Source organism: Trypanosoma melophagium (assembly GCF_022059095.1).
Source record: "Trypanosoma melophagium isolate St. Kilda chromosome Unknown ctg26segment0, whole genome shotgun sequence".
Taxonomy (NCBI): Eukaryota; Euglenozoa; class Kinetoplastea; order Trypanosomatida; family Trypanosomatidae; genus Trypanosoma; species Trypanosoma melophagium.
Window position 1 is genome coordinate 138,963 of NW_027125157.1, and position 13,168 is coordinate 152,130.

At 42.3% G+C, this 13,168-nt stretch overlaps 5 protein-coding genes across 5 annotated transcripts; all 5 read left to right on the forward strand.

Annotated features, from left to right (window-relative positions):
* Positions 1-135: 135 nt before the first annotated feature.
* Positions 136-1,254, forward strand: LSM04_000082 (uncharacterized protein; the record flags this gene model as incomplete). The annotated part of the gene is made up of 1 exon (XM_067337904.1): positions 136-1,254. One exon carries the CDS (start codon positions 136-138, stop codon positions 1,252-1,254), a length of 1,119 nt encoding a protein of 372 aa, XP_067190599.1.
* A 463-nt stretch (positions 1,255-1,717) lies between these two features.
* LSM04_004277 (uncharacterized protein) lies at positions 1,718-2,803 on the forward strand (the record flags this gene model as incomplete). The annotated part of the gene is made up of 1 exon (XM_067337905.1): positions 1,718-2,803. One exon carries the CDS (start codon positions 1,718-1,720, stop codon positions 2,801-2,803), a length of 1,086 nt encoding a protein of 361 aa, XP_067190746.1.
* A 513-nt stretch (positions 2,804-3,316) lies between these two features.
* On the forward strand, positions 3,317-4,393 carry LSM04_002599 (uncharacterized protein; the record flags this gene model as incomplete). The annotated part of the gene is made up of 1 exon (XM_067337907.1): positions 3,317-4,393. The coding sequence occupies one exon, from the start codon at positions 3,317-3,319 to the stop codon at positions 4,391-4,393; it is 1,077 nt and encodes a 358-aa protein (XP_067190685.1).
* Positions 4,394-5,079: 686 nt separating this feature from the next.
* LSM04_006711 (Nucleolar pre-ribosomal-associated protein 1) lies at positions 5,080-9,816 on the forward strand (the record flags this gene model as incomplete). Its single annotated transcript, XM_067337908.1, has 1 exon — positions 5,080-9,816. The coding sequence occupies one exon, from the start codon at positions 5,080-5,082 to the stop codon at positions 9,814-9,816; it is 4,737 nt and encodes a 1,578-aa protein (XP_067190825.1).
* Positions 9,817-10,332: 516 nt separating this feature from the next.
* LSM04_007751 (SNF2-related) lies at positions 10,333-13,032 on the forward strand (the record flags this gene model as incomplete). Its single annotated transcript, XM_067337909.1, has 1 exon — positions 10,333-13,032. One exon carries the CDS (start codon positions 10,333-10,335, stop codon positions 13,030-13,032), a length of 2,700 nt encoding a protein of 899 aa, XP_067190850.1.
* Positions 13,033-13,168: the final 136 nt, after the last annotated feature.

Genomic DNA, 13,168 nt, shown 5'->3' on the forward strand with positions numbered 1-13,168 from the left:
GCCGGTATTTGCAGTGTGACATGATGCAGTGCGTGCTCTCTCCGATATTTGTTGTTTTCTACTTCCGTTTTGCCGCTCTCCTCTCTCATATTTTCTTTTTTTGGCTCTTCCTTTCGAGATTTTAAGTAAAGTGCAATGGTTCCTCTCCGGAAACGCCGAACTTTGTGTGCGCTGTTCACATGCTTCTTCTGCCTGGTTGCGCTGGGACTCTTTTACCCAGCAGAACAGTCTCCTGCGGTCAGGCCGCCCCCGGGCACACCGTTACCATGGCTACCAAACAACGAGAAGAATGGGAAAAATCAAACACTATATGAGTACCGCATCTTTGTGTTTACGTACGCAAGGCCGGATGGACTTCGCGTGACGCTGTCATCTATATTGAACTCAGACTACTCCAAGGCTCGTGGCAGCACAATTGACCTGGAGGTGTTTGTGGACTACAGACGAAGTGACAGTGAGTCAATGCGGAAGAAACAGACTGAAATCATGGAGATTCTCAACAGTGTTTCGTGGCCGTATGGTCGGTACAAGATACATCAGCGGTACACCAACGTTGGACTTCGCTACTCGATCATGGAGGCATGGCAGCCAGTGAACGACCGGGAGGTGGCTGCGTTCTTCGAGGACGATGTGGAGGTGTCTCCGTACTGGTTTTCCTGGGTGGCCGAAGCGCTGGTCCGCTACGCCCCAATCGGTGCAGGCCATGCGATTGACGTGGACGACCGCTTTATCGGTCTCTCGTTGTTTCGTCCCCTCACCTGCCAATACTCGGTAAGAGACATCACCGTCAATAACGGTTACGCACCATTCTTGCTGCAGCAGCCCAGCAGCTGGGGTGCGGTGTACTTCCCGAAACAGTGGAGGCAATTCCGAGAGTTCTTCGATGAAACCAAGGATAAAGATCTGCAAGTGAATATGGGTCGTGGTCGCCGCAGTCCGTTGAGTAACAAATGGGATTATCCCACCTCGTGGAAGAAGTCCCTGGTATACTACATGCACTTACGTGGCTGGTACATGATGTACCCGAACTTTCCCAATCGACTTGTGCTTTCCACCAGTCACCAACTGGCAGGTGTGCATCGGACTCCGTCAAAAGCAAAGTTTGTCCTTCCCCTTGTTGGGGCAAAGGATATGGAGGATGCAGTGGTGAGGGACTCTGTGTGGAACTTTCCGAGTATGGGGAGCATGAAGGTGTATGATGTTATGTTTAATGAGCTTCCAGTTGTGCACCGGATCCCTAGCGGTGGGAATTAGGTATAGCTGGTTCTTGTACCCTTGTGTTTTCATATGCAAGGGTGGTGTGGAGGGTTCTCCTGTGGGGTCTTTGGCGTCCGGTGTGAAGGGTGTCGTTTTTTATATGTTTGTGGATATTACCGCCAAGCCCTCTCAGTGCTCTGGGTTCGCCTCCCCTCGGATATATGATTTATTACCTTCTGATACGCCTTCCGTGGATGTGGTCGTCTCTGGGTAGATGCCGCGGGAGAATAAACTCTGTAGTTGGCACACGGTACTTTTGTACTTGTGTGATTAATAAAATGATTTCTTTGGCATCGTGTAGGGTGTGATACTATTATCTGCAGGAGCCGGTATTTGCAGTGTGACATGATGCAGTGCGTGCTCTCTCCGATATTTGTTGTTTTCTACTTCCGTTTTGCCGCTCTCCTCTCTCATATTTTCTTTTTTTGGCTCTTCCTTTCGAGATTTTAAGTAAAGTGCAATGGTTCCTCTCCGGAAACGCCGAACTTTGTGTGCGCTGTTCACATGCTTCTTCTGCCTGGTTGCGCTGGGACTCTTTTACCCAGCAGAACAGTCTCCTGCGGTCAGGCCGCCCCCGGGCACACCGTTACCATGGCTACCAAACAACGAGAAGAATGGGAAAAATCAAACACTATATGAGTACCGCATCTTTGTGTTTACGTACGCAAGGCCGGATGGACTTCGCGTGACGCTGTCATCTATATTGAACTCAGACTACTCCAAGGCTCGTGGCAGCACAATTGACCTGGAGGTGTTTGTGGACTACAGACGAAGTGACAGTGAGTCAATGCGGAAGAAACAGACTGAAATCATGGAGATTCTCAACAGTGTTTCGTGGCCGTATGGTCGGTACAAGATACATCAGCGGTACACCAACGTTGGACTTCGCTACTCGATCATGGAGGCATGGCAGCCAGTGAACGACCGGGAGGTGGCTGCGTTCTTCGAGGACGATGTGGAGGTGTCTCCGTACTGGTTTTCCTGGGTGGCCGAAGCGCTGGTCCGCTACGCCCCAATCGGTGCAGGCCATGCGATTGACGTGGACGACCGCTTTATCGGTCTCTCGTTGTTTCGTCCCCTCACCTGCCAATACTCGGTAAGAGACATCACCGTCAATAACGGTTACGCACCATTCTTGCTGCAGCAGCCCAGCAGCTGGGGTGCGGTGTACTTCCCGAAACAGTGGAGGCAATTCCGAGAGTTCTTCGATGAAACCAAGGATAAAGATCTGCAAGTGAATATGGGTCGTGGTCGCCGCAGTCCGTTGAGTAACAAATGGGATTATCCCACCTCGTGGAAGAAGTCCCTGGTATACTACATGCACTTACGTGGCTGGTACATGATGTACCCGAACTTTCCCAATCGACTTGTGCTTTCCACCAGTCACCAACTGGCAGGTGTGCATCGGACTCCGTCAAAAGCAAAGTTTGTCCTTCCCCTTGTTGGGGCAAAGGATATGGAGGATGCAGTGGTGAGGGACTCTGTGTGGAACTTTCCGAGTATGGGGAGCATGAAGGTGTATGATGTTATGTTTAATGGGGTTTAGGCTGAGAGTTTATTTAAATGACGACCTTTTTTCCATGTGCTCATATATTCTGTTGAATTGGCTTTATTGTTTTAAATGGAAGATACGCAACAGTTTGTACATTTATAAAAATTAATACGTATATAGCTATATATATACACATATACACACATATATAAATATGCATATATACATGTATATATATATATATATATATACTTTTTCCGCTCAAGTTTTCGTTTGTGTGACGTTATAATATAAACGGTGACGTGGAATTTCCTACGAATGGAAGTGGGCTTTTCTAGTCATTCTGTGCGTCTGGAGACTCTGCAGCGCCATAGTGAACATATTCTTTCCTCAGATATACGATGATGATTTCTTCTCTTTTTCAGCTTCTCCTCAATAGAAGAACAACAATGTGCAAACCCTATTTGTCATACACCTCAGCTATGTTCTTCATTGTACAATTTCTCCTTTACTCATTACTCTTTATAAGGTGTAGCACGTAGTTAACTTTACATATACAAGGTCATAATGCAACGACAAAGGTCTCGGAAAAACAGAGTCACGACATGTCTGCTGCTATTGTTGTGCTTCCTGTTATTAAAGAATCTAACAGACGTTGCTGTCTCACAAAAGGGTGCGGACAACCATGACGGGTGTCTCAACCCCAAAGAGGAGCCACGTGTCAAGAACAAAGAAGACTGCTATGGTTACCGCATCTTTGTGTTTACGTACGCAAGGCCGGATGGACTTCGCGTGACGCTGTCATCTATATTGAACTCAGACTACTCCAAGGCTCGTGGCAGCACAATTGACCTGGAGGTGTTTGTGGACTACAGACGAAGTGACAGTGAGTCAATGCGGAAGAAACAGACTGAAATCATGGAGATTCTCAACAGTGTTTCGTGGCCGTATGGTCGGTACAAGATACATCAGCGGTACACCAACGTTGGACTTCGCTACTCGATCATGGAGGCATGGCAGCCAGTGAACGACCGGGAGGTGGCTGCGTTCTTCGAGGACGATGTGGAGGTGTCTCCGTACTGGTTTTCCTGGGTGGCCGAAGCGCTGGTCCGCTACGCCCCAATCGGTGCAGGCCATGCGATTGACGTGGACGACCGCTTTATCGGTCTCTCGTTGTTTCGTCCCCTCACCTGCCAATACTCGGTAAGAGACATCACCGTCAATAACGGTTACGCACCATTCTTGCTGCAGCAGCCCAGCAGCTGGGGTGCGGTGTACTTCCCGAAACAGTGGAGGCAATTCCGAGAGTTCTTCGATGAAACCAAGGATAAAGATCTGCAAGTGAATATGGGTCGTGGTCGCCGCAGTCCGTTGAGTAACAAATGGGATTATCCCACCTCGTGGAAGAAGTCCCTGGTATACTACATGCACTTACGTGGCTGGTACATGATGTACCCGAACTTTCCCAATCGACTTGTGCTTTCCACCAGTCACCAACTGGCAGGTGTGCATCGGACTCCGTCAAAAGCAAAGTTTGTCCTTCCCCTTGTTGGGGCAAAGGATATGGAGGATGCAGTGGTGAGGGACTCTGTGTGGAACTTTCCGAGTATGGAGATTGTGAAAATGAATCTTTTTTTTCTTTGAGTTAGTTTTTTATCTTGAATCGATGTTTCGTTTTTTTTTTTTTTTGCTGTTTGTCGTGAAAATATTATTTGTTTTTTTTGGTGTTGTTTGTGGTCTTTGGAATTGTGTGAAGAGAATATGTACCTCGATTTTTTTCTCTGACGTTGTGTGGGTGTGTTAATGTTTTCTTCCATTTCTTTTTTTTGGGTTTTTTTTTTTTTTGGTAGTTTCACTGTCGGAACGATTGAAAAGGATTAATGTATGCTTTTTTTTTTTTTTTACCGCTCCCTACCAACTTCCTCCTTGCGAAGTGGTCTGAAGATGGAGGTGTCTTAGAATTTGCTACTTTGTATGTCGTCTCGGGTGACGAATTGAGCAGATTTTGGAATCTTTTTGTGTAATGTATTTTTCATTTTTTTTTTTTTTTTTTTTGATACATGGAATTCTCACGTAATATATTCAAATACAATACAATATCCGCTAGGTTTCTTTTTAATTCTTTTATATGGTGCATGTTTTGATCATGTTAGGAACTATATTTTGCTTTTATTTTTCTTTGTTGTTGTTATTGGGTTTATTATTGTTTTATTATTCTCTGTTTTTCTACGGATTTTTTTCCTTTTTTTATTTACGGTTTTCATAGTATTCGTCTTTTGTTCTTGGTGCTGTGTTGTGCTTCTTAGCTTTAGTGGTTGGAGGTTTGTAGTATGACTTTGGTGGAACCATTGGTAGGGCACCTTTTGTCAAGGTATGCAGATACTGTCAGAGAGGGACTGGAGAAAATTCGGGCTTGTGTATTAGCAGATAGTTCCTTCGCAGTATATTTTTTGCTTAATTCGCAGGGTTTTGTTGCTCTTCAAGAATTACTACAAAGACGTGAATTGTGTGCCCCTGTATTGCAGACGTTAACTCAAGTTATTGAGGCATGTGATAATGTCGGTGTTCGATCTAGTGCACTTCGAGTCATGTGTCGTGGAAAGAACTTCTGGTTTCTGCGAAAAGCTTTGGATTCTCTTTCTGATTCAACTTTGTTAATCACAATTTCTGCACTTCAGTTTCTTACAGTAGTGGCGAAGTACATCCCTAAGGTGATTCTTTCCCGTTTTGAGAACACTGTTCCTTTGCATTTATCGTGTTTTCGTCTGCAGTTGCCTTATTCACAGCGTCGTGTTAGATTGGCGCGAGCAGAATTTCTTAACAATCTGGCGACCTCATCTCATGCAAATGCGGTGGAAATAGTGGTGTGTGCACATGGTTACCTTACACATCTTCTTGAAGATGCCGCAGAACTTTTGCAGGAAGGTACAGAAGCAGGAGTAAAAGTTGCACATACGGCATTACGGGTGATTGGAGAACATTTTATGGGAAGTCGTATTTCTCCTTCACAGAAGCGATCAGTACTTTTGGCGCAGAAACACATTATCCGTCTGCTTGTTAAAGCCATTGATCATACTATGGTATCAGATTACGCTGCGAATATTTTATACCGAATGGCGGTTGAGCTTGTAGAATCGCCTTCAGACTATCAGGTGATGCGCTTAGATACGGATGATAGAGGTATGCCAAACTATTTACTTTTCTTTATTTTAAGACAGCTGCGACCAAAGAGTTCTCCAGCATCAGCACGATTGGTAACTTTTATTTTGCATCAAGCTCCAGATTTGATTCGTCCGTATTTTACACGTGTTTCTGGTCATCTCAGCGATGATGGTAATAGTTCACGCATATCTACTTCAACTGCCGCAGTAGCCACTTTAAACTTAATGACCCGTGCTATGTTAGCACCAATTCCGTATCATTTAGCAGCAGGTAAAGCAATTCTTCAACCTGTTGAAGTAAAAGCTCTGACATTTTTCAGTATGAGTGCAGATCATGTTGCTGATGAGGTTTGTCCAGCGTGGGTGGCAGAGTATGTGCATCGTCTTATTATAGGATCTACTGACCTTTTGATGCTTTCTTTTGCTATTCAGTTAACTCATGCAATCCTTACAAGAGCCAAAACTATTCAACAACTTGTGTTAAAAATACAGGATGCTAACTTTGGTAAAGAAAAGAATGAAAATTTTCAAGAAGATTGGGAAACATTTAATGCTAAGGTACAAGCGGCTCTTTTAAAGGCTGTTCCACGTCGTGAAGAATTTTGGCATCGTATGACACAACAACTTCATCCGCTTTTGACACCATCTAAATTAAATGGTAAAAACAATGATAAACCAGCAGATAAAATTGCTTTTATTTCACAGCGCATGTTCCTTTTGATGGAATTATATTCTGATGTTTTTAATCTACGTATGTCATGGCTTAGTGCAGTTCCTTCGTTTCTTCCCACTTTTCGTGTTTGTGCACGTCCTATTGAAGATGCACTTCGTCGTGGTGAGGGTGTTCTTACCTCATGGCCAGCCTCCAGTGTTTCTACTCTCTGCTCACTTCTTGTATCAGCTCTTTCAAATGGTGTTTCTATGACTAAACTGCATCATATTACGATGAGTAGTCCAAAGAAGAATGTCTTGGAATGGCCGCTAATGCTTAGTTTAATGTTATGGGCCGTGAAGCATCGTGATTTAAGAGATGAAGAATCTCAAATGGCATGGGCATGGGTGGCACGATTGATGCAATGGGTTGTTCACAGTGTAACTGTACGATTTGTATGTGAGTTAGAGGAGACTTTTTTATGGCTTTTATATCTTGATGAGTCCACACTTCCCTGTTTTGTGCATCTTATAAACTATTTGTTACAGAGGAGTTTGTCAAAGTCTGCCGATCGTACTGCCCAGGAGTTAATGCATGGAGAAACAGGTGTTATTGTCTCTGCGGCACGAGCTTTTGTGGCCAGGGGTGAAGAAAAACACGGAGCTAAAGAAAATAATATGATAGTAACAAGAGAAGGAGAAATGGAGACTAAAAAACAAAAACAACAACAACAAAGTCATAATAAACGTGTAAATAAGGATGCATCCAAAGAAAATGGAAAAGAGTTATGGGTTGATGATTTACGTGAAAACATATCTTCCTTTAAATCTGTAATGGAGAAAGTAGAACGGGAGTGGTCACGTCGCAGTGAACAGATGCGGGAAACCCTTCCTCTTGTTTTTAGTACTCTCAACAATCATTCTGGTAAACGACGAATTGCCTTAACATTGTTGCAGGCAGAAAAAGAGCACCGTGCTCTACGTCCTCTTCATGATCAAGTACTTGAATTCTGCAGACGTCTTCGGCCTCCAACTCCGGCAGATGATATTGAAGAAGAAGTGGAATTACTCACAATGGTTCGAAGTGGTGCTATGGAAGATATACTACATCGCTTTAGTAAAGATTTTTCTCCCTCTTTGTGGTGCAAGTATACTACTTTGGGATGGGAACTCGCTGGGTTTATACTGCGGAGTCTTAATGCGTCTACTCTTCATATAAATAAAGAAAAAGAAACAGCGGAGGAAGGGGCATGTGGTATTGTTTTATTTAGTCAGTCGTTACTAAAGTTTATTGCCGAAGATGCCAAGGCTGTTATACAAGTACTTCTTGAAAGTAAACAAACTGAGGGAAATATTATTGGATTTCTTTTATTTATCTTGAGTGCAATGCGAGTTATGCTACAAGTACGAGAGAAATGTTTCACGGCAAATAAAAATAAAAAACATCAAACAATTTTAGAGGATAAAACCCTCAATACCATCTCAGATATTCTTCTTTCTACGTACACTGGATCTGTCTCTACGACAGATCGTATACGATATGCTACACTGTTGACCATATCTTATCTAAGGCAAGAGAAGCCTCAAGAACAGCAACAAGAAGAAGAAAAAGTAGAACATCAAGAACATAAGACTGCTGGAGAAGGGTTAACTCTTGCTGAAGATGCAGATGATTTTGATAGTAGCGAAAAGTGGGAAGAAGAAGAAGAAGAAGAAGAAATGGAAAAGGAAAAAGAAAAATCTGAGGTTGAAGTTGTGGAGTTAAGGAAAGAAATGACCATGCGAGTCTTCAGTGGTGTATTGGTTCCTTGTTCTATAATGGATCATCGCTTTCTTATTATGAATCATCAATGTAATCCCAATCTTACACCGGAAGTTGATATGCTTTCATTACTTGTGGATACATGGACAGATGAGGAAGTAACAGCAACGGCCCTGCAGTGTCCTGCACGACTAAATAATACCATATTGATAAGTGGGAAAGATAATGCAGGATGGGATGTACTGCGAAGTATTTTTCCAGAATTTTCTACTCATGTTGATGTATCACTGGCTTCATTGGATTCAATTACACGAGAAAGTATTATGGATCCACGTTATCTTGTACCGTTACTACATACTGTACTAGCTATGCCAGCAGAACAGCTATCGCGCAGCAATATTGGTACGAAATGTATCCCAGTGCTTCTTCGTTCACTTTCCTTTACAGATCCACAATTACGTCGATTAGGAGCCACAGCACTTGCATCTGTGTGGACCCCAAGTGGTCCAACTCGCATTGTAGTGGGATTTGCACGATTAAAACTTACACAATTATCTGCAAAGAAGATGCGTCCATCTCAACAACAACAACAGAAAGAGAAACAGAAGGAATTGGTATGGAATTGTCCAAGACTTCCTGCACCTCTCTCTGCTTTTCTGGTTATGGCATTACGACCTCTTGGAGATGTTAATTATCCACTCCATAATGATATTATGCGATTTTTATTAGAAACTCAGGAAGCTCTCTCAAATCCTGTTCCACTTCATCGTTTCCTGGTTTCATTTCCCCTCGCCTGTATTACAACTCCTCTAATGATTAAACGCCATGAAACGACACAAATTAAGGAAAAGAGTACAATTGCTGCCTCTTCAGCAGAAGAAGTCATTAAGCAACTGCGTTCTGAAGCACCTGTACATTTGGATTTTATTATTCAATTAATTCAATATGCTTGTCACACTAATGGTGATATGATGGCACTTATTCACTCGGAATCACTACATGCAATGATGATGATCACATCTATGCTTGCTGCCTCAGATGAAATGCGTTTGAAGTTTCTACGTTGTATACATAATGTCTGTACTACTTCAGCTGCTGTGGCTCGACAAGCCATGGAAGAGGGACATGTATTATCATGGCTTCTCGGTTTCGCCACTCAACTTACAATGGAATATGGAACATGTGTACACATGTATGGTGAACCACTCTTTATGGAAGTTATGATGCTTCTACGTAAACTATGTCCGCTTACGCTGGCTTCACCCCTTCAGGCATTGCAGGTACAACAGCAATTGGAACATATTCGTAGTGTATTTATTGTGAAACGCGTAACGACAAAAGTAGTACTGGAGGCAGTGGAAGACATTTTACAGGAAATGCAGAAGAGAACGCGACAACCAACAAGACCACCACAACAACAATTACAACAACAAAGAAAGAGGCGGGCAACACAAAATATAGGCCGTCCCTCAACAAAGACGAGACGAAGATGAGAGGAGTTTGAAGAAAAGATTCCTCAAATCATATTTAACTGAGGCTAAGAAGAAGAAGAAGAAACAAATCAAAACAAAAAAAAAAGATGATGTGGGAAAAGAATGAAAGATGAGAAAAAAAAAGTGATCAAACGTTTAACAGTCACATTCTAAGCATTAAAAGGCACAAGAAAAAAAGAAGACAATTAAGAAGTATTAAGGCTGAGAGAACAGAGAATGCTAATATTAGTGCATTCTATTTTCTCTTTCTTTCTTTTTTTTTTTGTAATCGCCTTGGTTAACTGTTTCACTGTTCTTGTTCTGCATCCCCTGTCTTACTCTAATATTCTATCGTTTTTTTTTTCTTTTTCTGATGTCTCTATACATGTTTTTTGTAAGCATCGCTTGAATATCTGGTTGTCTGTTTATACCCAAAGCCTCCATAGAGACACAGTGAACAGTATAAACGACGTCAGCTGTGTCGATCTACCCTTCTTTTTTTCTATAGATATACATATATACATTTATACATAAATTATGAATTGCTACTGTGGGTCTCCAGTAAAGTGCATAGTGAGCAAAGCTGGTGGACCGGGTTATTCTTGTGCTTTAGGTAGATGTCGTTTCTTTGCATTAGGACCGGTGCAGACAGAAGGATACCGCAGATTAGTACCACACATTAACCAAGCCGATGACTGCGTGATAGTGCGATTTGAAGCTGCATTACATCCTGTGCACAAGACCACACATGTAACAGCGTCTGTGTCTAAACCAGATTATGAGGTAGTGTGTAGTGTTTTGGAGGACTCACAGTTTCATCCATTCTGGTATGTGGCGAAGGAGGCTTATTTGTATCCGATGGAATCCTATAATTCACTAGTTTCAGCTCTTAAGCGGATAACAACAGTACGTGTAATGGTGCAAGAGATACCGTTATTTTTCTTTCGTTGTCTGAATGCTGCAGAGGAGATACGAATACAGCATGAACGAAACGTTGATGGTAATGCGTCTCAAAACGCAGATGTGGAAGATGTAGTTTACTCACAATTACGACCTTTTCAAAAACAAGGTGTAGATTTTATTATTTCTCGTAGTGGACGTGGTATGATTGCAGATGATATGGGTCTTGGTAAAACTATTCAAGCAATTGCCGTGGCACATCACTACCGTGATGAGTGGCCTGTACTTATAGTATGTCCACTTTCACTTGTAGAGAATTGGGCAAAAGAGTTTACGCGATTTTGCGGAATTCCTGCTGGACGAATAGCTATTCTTCAAACAAAAAAAGTTCAAGTAGAAGATGTGCATAGTGTTGTTATTGTGCCATACTCCTCACTTAAATGTTTAGAATCACTAGAGTTAACATTTAAAGTAGTAATTCTTGATGAATCGCATTATATAAAAAATGTTGACTCTAAAAGAACTATGGCAGCTCTTAAACTCTGTCGTGCTGCAAGTAGAGTTTTACTTCTCTCAGGAACTCCTACCTTGTCAAGACCAATTGAATTATATCCACAATTACAGAGTATAATGCATCCATCGTGGACTCCTACAAAAACTCAATTTGGTGCAAGATACTGTAATGCTTTTATAGGACGTTTTGGTGTTGATTATACTGGTCACTCAAATATGAGTGAACTTCATGTTTTACTACAACAATTCGTTATTCGTCGAACGAAACGAGAAATGTGTAATGAACTTCCATCAAAGAGTCGACAATTACTTTATGTCTATGTTACACCAAAGGAAAAGAAGGCATTAGAGAAGAGTGTTTCTGCCCTTCGTGATTCCATAAAGGAATCTCTCTCATTATCATCTACATCTACGTCTAGTTCTAACGTAATATCTTCCACACCCTCTAGAGGAACAACTTTCTTTGATCTTAAAATAGCAACAGCCAGGGCAAAAATTGCCGCTGTACAGGATTATGTGCGAAGTACCGCAGAACAAATGGTGGAATCTCGTCAAAAGATGATTGTTTTTGCGCATCATCAATGTATGATGGAAGCCATACGTGGGGCGGTAGAGAGTGTACAACCCAAACAACCACTGGATTACATTTACATTACAGGAGATACGCCATCCACTCAACGAGAGACTCTCACGACGCACTTTCGTTCCTCACCGAATTGTCATGTCGCCGTTCTTTCTATGCTTTCCTGTGGAGTTGGACACAATCTCACTTGTGCTACAATGGTCGTATTTGCTGAATTAGATTGGAATCCAAGTACACACATGCAGTGTGAGGATCGCGTACACCGCATGGGACAGTCTTCACCTTGTGTGATTAAATACCTCCTCGCTGAGGGAACCTCAGATACTGTTATTTGGCCAATGCTGCACAGTAAACTAACTGTCACACATGCCGTGCTGGAGGATATCACAGCAGGTGGAGAAGGATTGAGTTCGGGTGCAGACACGCATCGTATTATCCGCTCGGATATTCCCCTTACACCAATTTCACAGGAAAAGAAACAAGTAACACTTGATGGTTTTCTCGGCCACTCCGGTTCACGCTCTCGACCAGCAACACAGAATAGTGAAAGTGGAGGAGCAACATGTGAAACGATTAATAATAATAATAATAATAACAAAGAGGATCCACAAGGGCATGAACTACAGCACGTAACTCCCTGCAAGAGTCAGATATCAACCCCTGAGGAAACATCAAGAAAAGTAGATAACTCCCCTCTTCTTGATATAAAAACACTACAACAAATGCGTGAGGCAAAACGTGCCCCTCTGGGACTTTCTTTAACTCCGAAACATAGTGAAATGACTTTTTTCGCTACTACAAATACTAATGGTAATAGTAATACTGGTAGTTCGCCTTCTTCACGACAGGCAAAGCTGCATGAAGTGATAAAGAGTAGTTCCACGACATCTGTCAAATCAAATCCATCTGGGAGAACCTCAGGAAATTTCCGTATATCTGTTGCTACAAATACACTTGGTGGAATTTCTCCATCTACTGCTTCTCACACTCCTGTAAAACTATCAGTTGCGGATCATTCTTCCTCTATCACTTCATCATATGTTCCTTCTTCCACAGCGACTAATATTACACATAAAGTACCTATTGTTGCCGTTAATAGTGAGGAACCACCACGAATACCACTTGCATCGCGTAGTGAAGAATTACGTCTATATAAGGCCAAGCGGACATTATTTGTTGTTGGTGGAGGCGCAGAAAAGCGCCCGAGACAATCTGAAGATGAGAAGTCTACAACCCGATAGTTTATTTATTGGAGTCTGACTCTTTCTTTATTGTTTTATCTTGCGCTATTTCTATTTTCTCTTTTTTTTCTCTCTGGATGTGAGCGAGAGTTTGTGAGGTTTATGTCTCTCTGTATTCATGATTACCGATAATTTA